Below are 11966 nucleotides of genomic sequence, written 5' to 3' on the forward strand. Positions count from 1 at the left end.
ACACACATTTTCAAAGCTTGTTTTTAGTCAGTTCTGATGAGGGGTTACTTTTCCCAGATTTAGTCAGTTCTGATGAGGGGTTACTTTTCCCAGATTTTTTTTAATGCTCAGTGTTAGTTTTTCCAAGTAGGATTATTTTTGTTCCAAGAAGTCATAATCTCTTCATGAAGAGATTAATCAAGCAAAGCTGACAAGCTGTAATAGTATGATCAAAGAAGGCTTCAGAACAACTTTAAGAAAAAAATGTACCTTAAAATTATATTACAGAAAGCACTGTTCTCAATATAAAAGCTATCTTTAAATCACACTAAAGAAATCTTCCCCCGATGAGCAATTCTGAATCAATCTGATTTACTCCCCCATCTCAGCATATAACAGAGCTGAAATGTTTACTGTTTTAATACTTTATGGACTAATACTAAAAAGGGCTTATAGAAAGCCTCTTACCCTAGATCTTATTGAGGATACTCTCTAAAGTATCTTCACGTGTGAAGAGAGTTGAGACACTTTTGTAAGCCTAAACTTTACCATCTTTCAACACCCCTTCAGCGTTCTGTGAATGAATGGCTACTGCCTCTTAAAGGCACTAAATACAAAGCCGTAACAAAATAAAAGCAAGCCTGACTCCAGGTTTTTCACACAACTGGCAATATCCTCAAATACAACCTCCCCTTGATTTATCAAAACAAGTCTTCTGAAACTAAAGTAAAAAAACTTTTAAAGCACGTAGTACAGCGTAGAAATGAATTATAATGGGGTCAATACCTTGTTAGGGAAAGAAAAGTTAATGTGTTCTAGCAAGCATGGTGGATACCTACGTGATGTTCATGTCCACACTGACCCCAGGCACTGCTCTTTCTGTGTACAGCAATGCTGTTGTTGACACCACATCCACAAGTGTGGCTGTCAAACCTCCGTGTAATGTGCCACCTCTGTTTGTATGCTCCTCCTCTACTTTCAATTCACAAACAACTTTCCCAGGAGTTGCAGAAAGAAGTTTCATCTGTATAACCAAAAGAAAAATAAAACACTTACTGACAACAGTACCACCTCCAGAGACTGCCCTGAATCAAGTTGAAAGTGAACCTTGTTTTAATTTTGGACTCATGAAKAAAAAAAAAAGATGTAAAACATAAAAGTTCAACTGTCACATTAGATATTTCCATAAACTTTGAGCTGAAGATTCTTGCCTTAGAAAAATTTGTATTTCTGGTACAGATAAATATTTATACTGACAGTTTAACAAAACTAATACTTGCTAAGCTCTCAGGAGTTGCTTAGGAGACAGCATTCCTCATTATTTTGCCTTTTGCTTTAATCTGCAGCTGAAAACCCTGATTAGAGGGAACACAAAACTGCTTTGACTATCTGTGTATACCATAGTTATGAAGGTGTATTGTCAGCTCACACAATGAAAATAAAAAAAAGACTGACATTAGTTCATTAATCTTACTACTAGAGCAACCTCAGTAAAAATCAGTATTTTGAAATGAACCCTGGAAATGCTAATCAGACTGGCCTCTCTGTATTGAAATTCATGCTTCTCAGTAGAAGTATCCAATGTTATACTACACTGTATTACAGCACTATAACTTGTGTGTACACCTTTACCAGAGCCCATAGGTGTAACACAGAAAATTACTGCACATCTATGCTACCATGCTTCCCTGTGTAACCAACCCAAGAAGCTAGATTTTTAAGACCAAGAAGTCATTGCATTTCAGTATTTAAAATCTGCTCAAGCTTCTTCAGTTAGGAGCACTACAAATGCAAAACTGGGATAAATACAGTCTATATATTCAGCCCTATAATTAATACTTTGAAGTACCTTTAAACTGTCACAAGGGAAATGCGGGCATAATGTTTATTACAATTTCTACTACATTTTCTTTCTTTTTTTTTTAACCCATACTTTTTTTTTCCTAGTTTAAATGTTTCCATGCTATATCAGAGAGACTGATTTATTCTCTTTAATCTTAAAAACTTAGTTTCACTATTACTTATTTATAAGGTGCTATAAGAGCTCAGTTCTAGCCAACATCTCTTTCTGGTAGGCCCAAATTTATCCAAATTTTGCAGAGAGATCATACTAAAATAAATGTTGATGGAGTACAGAGGCCAAATATGAATGGAAAACACCCTGGAATTAAGTGGAAGTGAATCATTGAGGTAGTGTCCTAACATAATATAGCACCATGATCAATGAACATCTCAAGCCCTAAGAGACCATGCTGCACTGTACTGGCTGGAGGCCTACGATTTTGACACAATTTGTGTTAAGCACTTTTGACTGATGCTTGACATTGGGAGCAGATGGCTTCCACTACCTTTGGAGAGTGCTTCAGTCCATCAACAAGGCCAGGAAAGCATCTGGCGGTGTTYGCCAGCCCTCTAATCTGGTACTGGCTGCCTGCTCCCCTTGGTGACAATAGTTTAATAGCTGAGCACTCCCACGACTGACATGGCTGTAACTACTGGTGGGTACTTCTCTTCTTGCAGCCCTTCTGTCCCTGTCCTCCCACATGCAGCAAGCAGTATTTTGCTTCGGCTTCCAACTGCTACTGCAATGTACTACTTCTTTGGGGAACAGGCTTCAAACCCCACAGTAGTTAAGCCCTACATAGATACCACATTGGAATTAAACCAAAAACTAAGTCTCATGCTGGAGCTGAAAAGTTTCAGACTAAAATTTGTCTTCTCCAGAAAAGGAAAAATCTCAAGTCATATTTAGTTATGGTAAGAATGGCTTGAAGTATCTCTCAGAACAACAATAAATACTTTAAATTCAAACAATATTGTAGCTTTATTATTGTCATTRTTATTATGTTTGTAGCATCATATTTCTAGAAGTGGATTGCAAGAAAGATCAAAAAGTATTCTAGAGCAAGCTCAGAAGCCTGTCTCCTAAGGCTTACTTCCAGCCAATTACCTTTTTGAGCTGAAATACTGCATTTCTTCTCTGCTTAACGGGATTTTAAGGTGCGAGTACAGTTATTGCAGTGAAGAGGTGAATAAGAACTGATCAGAATCTCTATAAATAAAGCAGCTTCCCAAACATAAAGCTTCCCATTTGTCATACAGAAAAATGTGCGTATCCAAATCCATACATCCAACATGTCTTGGGGAAACGGGACAATAAGACTTACTTTGGTAATAGTTACTTTCTATTAAATGTATCAGATCATGGTGCCCTCAAGGAAAGTACTGCTTCAGATACTAGGTGTGCTCTTTTATAATGCAAGACACATGCATTTTCACAGGGTCGGTTTCCTTAGCTATACTTACTGCATGCCTCCATGTCACAGTTACACCAATAAACAGAAACTAAGACGTGAAAAGCAGAATCCAAGCACTGCAAAGTTTAATCACAACACTGAAATTGCTTCACAAAAACACACTGCACTGGAGATTAAGCACTCATCAGCTACGCTAGTACAAATTACAAGAATTACAAGACACAGTAACTTTGTTGAACTTTTTTGATCATGACATCGCATTGCATTAGAGCTGTATTATACAAATACGTTTCTTTACACAAGGCCTTGTTAGAAACTCAAGTAGCACTGAAGTGCTTCTGTTTTCAGACTGACTTCAAGGTGAAGTCTGAGCCACTTTTTCTTGTTTTTAAACGGTGATGACACGATACCATAAAAAAGAAGTGTGTGCAAGTTAGCTTGTCCATAATGTATTATGAAGGGAAGGCTGCCAGTTATTTAATATCTAACGGTTAGCTCTTCAGCAAAATCCTCAATCTCACTGAGGCAGCTCCACTTTGAAAAGTAAGCATTCCTGAATAAGAATTTTATTTTCTACCACGTTTTACCATCATGGTGGGGGGGGGAGGAAACACCCAAAAAACTGCCGTTTGGGGGCCCCTGAAGCCACAGGAAGCAGCAGGACGTTGCCCGCCGCCGCGGCGCCCCGTACGCACCCGTCTTTCGGCGGCCGTTACTCGGGGGGGCATGAAAGCCCGGCGCGGCCGCCGGCAGCGGGGCCGCAGGGCCCGGACCCCCCGGGTCCGGTCCGGTCCGGTTCGGTCCGTACCTTGCGGAGCACCCTGTCGAAGCCCTGCGACTCCAGCATGTAGCGCATGGCCTCCCGCAGCGTCTCCACCGTGAAGCCCATGGCGGCGCGGGGTCACCTACCCGCGGCGGCGGCGGGCGGGGCGGAGCTTCTCGCCGGCTTCCGCCCGCCGCCCCGTGTCGCGACGCCGCTTCGCCATGGAGGTGGCGGCGGCGGCGGCGGCGGCGGCGGCGGCAGCGGTAGCGGGGCTAGGGCCGCCGGGGGAGAACGGCCCGGAGCGGCCGCCTCGCCGGGAGGAGGACGGGGAGGAGGACGAGGAGGGGGGGGAGCCGGCGCGGCGCGGGCACAGGGAGGTGGACGCGGACGGGGACGCGGAGGAGGAGGAGGCGGCGGCGGCGGCGGGCCGCGCCAAGCGGCGGAGGGGGCTGTGCTCCGAGTTCGCCGCCATCACCGGCAGCGACGCGGCGCTGGCGCGGCGCTGCCTGGCCGAGCACGGCTGGCACCTGCAGGTGCGTCCGGGGCCGGGGCTGGGGCTGCTCGCGGCCGGCCGGCCCCTGCCCAGCCCCCGGCCTTTGTGTTTCAGAGGGCGCTGAACGCCTACTTCGAGACGCCGGCGCAGGAGGGGGAGGCGGAGGCGCCGCGCCGCGCCGCGCCCGGCGGCTGGTGAGTGGCCGCCGTCGCGGAGCGGGTGCCGGTGCTGGAGCGGGGCCGGGCCGGGCCGGGCCGGGGAGGCCGGCGAGGGGGCTTCCAAGGGGCTGAGGGGAGGAGCCGCCGCCTCGCTCCTTGCCGGAGCGCCTCGCCCGTCCCTCGGTCCTCGAGGAATCCTCGCAGCGCGAAGCCCCCAAGCCGGGCCGGTGCGGCCGGTGTTCAGCTGGCGGGAGCAGGCGCCAGGCCTGTCCGCAGCCCCACGGCCGGGAAGCAATAGCGCGACTGCATCCCGTTGCTGCGATGATACGCGTGCAGACTTTACTGCATGCACTCCCCCCATACGCACACAAATGTAGATATGTAAAATCTTCCTGTATATCATATGCTAGATGTATGCATATTTATAGTTCTATAAATAAAGTTGACCTATACATTCACACCTTGCTAAACGTACCTTTGGAAGTCAGGGTTCAAGATCCTGTGTCCTACCAGCATCACTTATCTTGCAGCGTACCAGTGGGGCATACCAGAAGTGTTGAACTCAATGTGGGGTTGAGATTTTACAGATTCCCGCCCTTCACAGTCCTTGGGGCAACCTTTTTTCTGTAGATTGATGCACTTGCACATGATACGGAAGAGCCCATGTGATCTTTGTCGTTATGAATGTACTGTATTTGATAACAGTTTGCACTTTTTTGCGTCATACAACTGTATGCATTAAAAAAAGCAAGCCTACTAAACATTAGCTTGTGTTTCTGGGTAGCCCTTGATAAGTTAGAATATGTCTGTACCAAACTGCCAGCACCTTTGTCTTTTCTGCTTCTTTGTCTTTGTCTTTGCCCTTGCACTGAGCCTTCTGTCTTGAGCTGGGGTATGCAGGGTATGTGTGTGTGTGTCGAAATGGGGGAGGACTCTTTGGAGACTTCACAGTTAGGGAGAAGACCATAGCAAAGGAGTCTGCATTTTGCTACACAGTGTTTGGCTTCCCTATATACTTTAAGCAAGGTCTTGTTCAACTCAAAGCACMTCCCGCCATTGTCATTGACAGACTGGCTTAAAGAAATGTTCTAGGCCGATGGTTTCAAAACTTTTAGGACTGATCTCAGCCTCTAGGAATTCTCCAAGTTGATACAGTATGATTTGAAAGTGGGACCTGATGTGGGGCCACCATCACAACATACATCCACAGGCAGTGGAGTATGTTGGCCATGTGGAGGTGAGGTCTATAGTAAAAAAGAGCTGGTAATTTCTTAAACTGATGGAGAAATGTAAAATTGTGTCTGTCTGCACTGTGACTGGCACCAGTTCTGGACTGTTGGTAGTAAGCAGTGGCAGCAGTGCTTAGTAAGCAGCGGTAGTAGTGCTAGTGTAGAAAAAGCACGGGCTACAATTATGTTTTCACTAACAGAATGTAGTTGTTGGTGTCAATATTAGGCAATTTTACTTCTCTAGGATTTCTGGTTTTAATTTTTCTAGCAGACAGTGCCTGTAGTAGTCTTGTCCCCCACTTAATACACCAAGCATTCTCCATCATTTTGAGGAAAAAAAAATTGTTTCAGCTGCTATTTTCCCACCTCTTGGCATCTGTATATACTCTCATATTTCATTTCATAGTCCTTCAGATTGCGGCATAAATATAAAATGTTACCATGGTAGGGAAATTTGAGGCATGTACCACATATAACTCTTATTTATTTCAATATCTCTTGGCCTGTCCTTTGTCTGCCTGTCTTTTTCTGTTCAGCTTGGATTACGTGTAGTGGAATCTTATGGTTTTTGTTCAGCACCAACTACAAAAACAGTACTAAATTCTAGGGAACAAATATGTTTTGGTCCAAGGCCTTATTTGCATGTGTGTGTATAAATCCTGTGCTTAAAAACAAAACTCTAGTATCTCAACTTTGTCAAAACAGTTTGTCTAGTCTTAGCTGTACTAGTTAACATGTTTTATTATAGACTCTCCCTTTATCGAAGGAGTTTACATCGGACTGTGCTTTAACAGATAGAGTCTGGTCCCCTTTAGCGACACAATTCCAAAACAGGGACTGGGTGGGCATTCATACCTTGACAGTGCTGGCTAGTTTTTATCGAGTCAGCAGGGTAGACAGGGCCTTCATCTTTGAGATGGGATTTGGGGTGAATGTTTCTGAAGAAAGCAACTCTATTTGTCACATAGTGAGTTAGTGCGTATAGGTCCACAGGTGGGCTCAGCTTTCAGAAGAAACTCAGCTGCTCTGCAAAGGTGGACATATAAAAGCAAGTTTTGGCTGCAGTTGCTTGCTTCTGATAAGTTGGAAAGTCTTTGAGAAATTAATATCTACAGCCCCTCTCCAGAAACTACAGTAGCGAAAAAGTTGAATTACACAAGTCCATTGAGTTGCACTGGTTCCCATCAGATTAACTTGAACTGGAATGGTGCATGTTGTCCTGTGTCTATAAGGAGTTAAAACCACTTACTTCACCCAGGTATTAAGGCTCTGTGTGATTGAGGTCTATATGTTACAGTTAGTGCATTTCTTTGAATAAGGGATCAGTTTATGTTAACTTATTTGTTATTTGTTGGAAAGGTTTTAGTTGGCCACTTGAAAGTTGTAAGGAGTCTAAAACTTTTTTCTTTAGAAGGTAAGGGAAGTAATTGAAGGGGGAATAATATTATGATGTTGACAAACAAGTAAACTATCTTTTTAGTGTTGACCTGACAGCTGATGCAACTACTAGTAATACTGGTGTCAATGGTGCAGACTCAAGGCAACAAGAAGATGACAGCAGCTTCTCAATAATCACCTGGAACATTGATGGTCTGGATTTAGGAAATCAGCAAGACCGAGCTAGAGGAGTCTGTTCTTATCTGGCATTGTAAGTATAGTTTCATCTTTGAGTTGTCATGCACCCATCTTCAAAGGAGAAAGCAATCTCCTTGTTTTAGATGCTCACAAAGTGTTTATGCCCCAATTATCTCAACACTAGATTCAACAGTCCTAAATTTATAAATTCTAAAATAGATGAATAAAAGTTGATGTACTGGCTGGAAGAGGTCTGAACCTATGCAACAGCCGCCTGGATGTGATCCTGTGCAATGTGCTCTAGGTGACCCTGCTTGAGCAGGGAGGTTGGACTAGATGATCTCCAGAGGTCCCTTCCAACCTCAGCGATTCTGTGATTCTGTGATCCCAGAGGTTAAAGATCTTGCAATGGCTACTTTTAAAATGTTCTTTGTAATGAACAATATTGTTAATACCAAATTGCAATCGTATCCAAGAGCATACTTCCATTCTGTGCGTGAGAAGAGGTTAAAAGTCCAAGAAACTTATTTGTCTGGTTCCAGCAGAATGAGTAACTTCACTCTAGGACAAACTACGTGGCATATGTGAAAAGTGGTTCTCTTGACATTACTGTTATTTGGCTATCAAAAATGAAAACGTGCAAGTTAAGACAAAAGCAACAGAATCTGTGAGGAGAATAAAACTGCAGCATTGATTGCCTTTTATGGTTACACCATTGGAAGCCTTCCATGAATATATATTTAAACAGTTTAACAATTACATAAATTGATTTATCTTAATGCAGTAATTTATCAGTGTAAATTAAACTGATTTTAAGAAGTGTTAATTTAAGTTCCTTTTAAGCTAGTAGAAAGCCCTTAACTAAATCAATTTTAAATTGATTTTATTAAACTGGGGTGATTTCGTTTTTCTTCTATAGATAAGGCCTTAGGTTTGCCCTTCACTTGCTTAGAGCAGGTTTATTCAACAGTGTAGCGTAAATAGGGACAGCTGTAAAGGCACATTTAAATGAGCACTCTTGAGGCTGCTGCCCCTCATGAACCTTATGGATTGCACAACAATAAGAAATAAAAGAGCTTAGCATAGATGAGACTGGAGAAGACAAATGGTAGGTTACTGCAGGGGTATCTGGTGTAAGGGAATGAGGTGGGGTTTGGAATCTACTGGAGATCTTGCAAAACATGTTCCAAAGCTTGCTTTTCAGCTGTTTAAGTTGAATTCCTCACGTATGTATGACTTCACAGGTTTGTTTTTTACATTTTATTACTGTGGCAGTAATAATCATTGTTTTCTCCCCTCAACAATGGTAGTCTGTTTACATGCTATTAAATAGAGTAGTTTTGTTTTTTTTTAACGGATTCTTACACTATCTAGGAAGACAAGAAAAAAAGCGCACCTGAAATCCCTGACCCTATTCTATTTGGCATCAGAGTGTGACAGTATCACCTTTCAGTATTTATTTAAAAAAACTTGTCTTGCTGATTTCAGATACAGTCCAGATGTGGTGTTTTTACAAGAGGTCATCCCACCGTACCTCTATTATCTACAGAAGAGAGCAGGCAATTACACAATTATTCCAGGTAAGAAATAAGCCCTAACTTCATGAGACAGAAACTGGAAAAAATAACTTCAGTTTTAGTCTGTCGTCTTTGCCAAAAGCTCATAGGACCTGCAAAAGGTAAAGTGAAGAAAGAAGCAATTAAATTACTTTCTCTGTTTTGATACCAGGATATAGTTTGATGCAAGATATTTATGTGACGGGTGGTTTCCTTTTCTACTTTTTCTGCGTTTTGAAAGACTGATTGCAAGAGTGGCCAAAAAAGTGTCCTAGATGAGTAGTTTCTTAAACTTTTGGATTAAAAAAAATCTGAATACTTCTCACCCTTATTATGAAACTTTCAACTAATGAGTTTGCACATCTTCCAAATCAGCATGATTCTCCCAGATCATAGTGAAGAGATCTCTTTCAGAACCATAAAATCTTTATGATGTGACTGATTACCTTTCTTGGACCTTTTCTTTTCCTGTTCTTCTTTAGGTAACATAGACGGTTATTTCACTGCCATAATGCTGAAGAACTCGAGAGTAAAGTTAGTAAAACAAGAGATCGTACCTTTTCCAACAACATCCATGATGAGGAACCTTTTGGTCGTGCATGTGAGTCAGTATGTACTAAATAACTGCACATCTGCCTTCAGAAAACATCTCAAAAAAAGGCTGGACTGACTTTATTCGGTGGCAGTCTCAAACAGAGCAGAAACAATTCTACTCCAAAYATATGAACTCAGTTGCATTTGATATTAATGGTCTTGATTCTTAAGTAAGTTACTGGCCGTACCTCATTGTCAAACATCAAACAACAGAATTAGAAGCCTACTATCCACCTGTAAGCCATTCTGCTCAAATTTAATACCAGTATTAATCAGAGCTATGCCATTCAGTAATTTACTTTGTGATTACTCTTTGTCTTTCAACTTCTTATCCTGGTGTGGAATGCAATGTTGCTGCTTTGTTTTATGCACAGGTGAATGTATCCGGTAATGAACTTTGCCTTATGACCTCTCATCTAGAGAGCACTAAAGATCACTCTAAGGAGCGTATGAAGCAACTGCAAATAGTGCTAAACAAAATGCAGAAGGAATCAGAGTCCACCACTGTTATATTTGGAGGGGATACAAACCTCAGAGACAGTGAGGTAAATAGAAATCAACAACCTAATTATTTTGAGACAAAATCTTCTCAGGCTCCCCCGCCCCRAGGAGTGTGGTAGTTCTTCTTGTGAACTGCTTAGGTACAACAGAGATAGTCGCTCAGTTTTGAGAGTAAGGAGCTCTGTAAGTAGAAGCTGTTGCATTGCTATGCTGAAGAACTGTTATAGCTGAGGTGAGGTTTAGGAAGAGGTTTTCCCCCCCACACACACAGCAAAATGCTTTGTCGGCAGTATTTATTTCTGAGAAGATGCAGAGAGAATTAATGAAGTTTCAACTTTCGGAGTATTTTGAGAACCTGATCTTTATTTACTCAGCTTGGGGCTTGCTTCTAAGAGAGAAGCTGGTCAAGTCAACAAAAGAAGGGTGTGCTCTGGAAAAATAGATCTTAGAAATTTAAATGTAATCCGCCATCATGGAGACATTCAAAATKTAAAGTCATTTTGGCTGGTGATGTTCAAAGTGAAATTTGTGCATTTACTAAAAGGCCGATGTTTCATCTTTTTATTTAGTGAATTTCCATCAAGATGAACTGAAATGGCATTGTTTCAGAGAACACAGTGTTGACCCCAATACCTTGAAAGTGCAAGTTGCATTTTATAGCATGTTTTGGATTTAGGAAGTACTGCAGGAGTTGGTCATGCTTTCAAGTTGCCTGTGAAATACCACATTTCAGAAAGGCCTCTAATATCTTTGTTTTCCACAACTGATGTTCTGCCGGGGGGGAAGATATTCTGGAAACTGAGTTCTGTTTTTGGCAAACAGCAGTTTTGTGTTTCACCTTAAAAAGTATTTGTGAATTCAATGTTGTGTTTTTTATTGTTTGTTTGTTTTGTTTTTTACTTTCTCTTTCAGGTTAGTAAACTAGGTGGCTTACCTAACAACATTATGGATATCTGGGAGTTTTTGGGCAAACCTAAACACTGCCGTTATACTTGGGACACAAACTCCAATACCAACCTGGATGCAGCATACAAGTGCAAGTTGCGATTTGATCGCATATACTTTCGGCCTGCAGCAGAAGGGGGACATATTATTCCACGAAGTATGGACTTAATTGGATTGGAAAAACTAGACTGTGGCAAATTCCCTAGCGATCACTGGGGTCTTCTGTGTCACTTTGATGTGATATTATAAAACAAACAAACAAAAAAAAACCAACAAAACTTGTATTTTTAATTTTAAGTGTTTTCTTCTTTTTTTTATGAAGTTTTACATTCTCAGTTTAAAGGCTTATATAAATTTTCAGTCGTAGAGAATTCTCTGTTCTTGACTTCTGTTGGAATGTCTTCATTTCAAACTAAGGCTCCATTATCCTCATAACTGCATGGATTCTTGAATCATTTTTTAAACAATTATTTTCAACAGTGTACACAAATACAAAAATAAATTCTGCTATTAAAGTGGGAGGGAAAAGAACTGTAAATACAATTCATAAACATACTAGGTGGTTTAAATGACTGTTTTGTTTTATCATGTATTATAATATCTCATAATAAGTACTGATTTTTTTTAAAAATGTTCTTAACTCTTGTCTGCTTTTTTTTTTTTTTGTTGACACTTCCCATCGTCATTTACAGCCATGTCTCTTGCAAGGCATTTTGTATTAGCTTCTGAAGTTTGAGTTGTAAGTACATAGTCCCTCAGGCAAAATAATAGAGGAGCTGTGGGAAGAATGACTAAGTTCTTACAGAGTAAGTGTTTCTTAAGCAAGATTTAAACCAATATGGAGCATATTTAAGAACAACATGCCATCTGTTTGACCAGAAAAGGATATAGTCAGGTGCACGGCAATTGCACACTT

The 11966-nt window shown here is 41.6% G+C and overlaps 2 protein-coding genes across 3 annotated transcripts in view; one reads left to right on the plus strand and one right to left on the minus strand.

Annotated features, from left to right (window-relative positions):
* The window catches only part of ACOT13 (acyl-CoA thioesterase 13), a 7463-nt gene extending 3289 nt beyond the window's left edge, over positions 1-4174 (minus strand). Inside the window, exons 1-2 of one of the 2 annotated variants that reach the window (XM_026079855.1) lie at positions 4045-4174; positions 819-1003 (exon numbers count right to left, since the gene is read on the minus strand). In XM_026079855.1, coding sequence (XP_025935640.1) covers positions 819-1003; positions 4045-4125 — 266 coding nt within the window. In that variant the 5' untranslated portion in view covers positions 4126-4174. The other variant, XM_026079856.1, reaches the window with a different exon arrangement.
* Positions 4175-4220: 46 nt separating this feature from the next.
* On the plus strand, positions 4221-11690 carry TDP2 (tyrosyl-DNA phosphodiesterase 2). Its single transcript, XM_026079770.1, has 7 exons — positions 4221-4532; positions 4607-4686; positions 7360-7527; positions 8943-9034; positions 9493-9611; positions 9979-10149; positions 11018-11690. Exons 1-7 carry the CDS (start codon positions 4221-4223, stop codon positions 11297-11299), a joined length of 1224 nt encoding a protein of 407 aa, XP_025935555.1. The 3' UTR covers positions 11300-11690.
* The last annotated feature ends 276 nt before the right edge of the window (positions 11691-11966 follow it).

This window comes from Apteryx rowi, unplaced genomic scaffold (genome assembly GCF_003343035.1).
Source record: "Apteryx rowi isolate R43461 unplaced genomic scaffold, aptRow1 scaffold_50, whole genome shotgun sequence".
NCBI classification, from domain to species: Eukaryota; Metazoa; Chordata; class Aves; order Apterygiformes; family Apterygidae; genus Apteryx; species Apteryx rowi.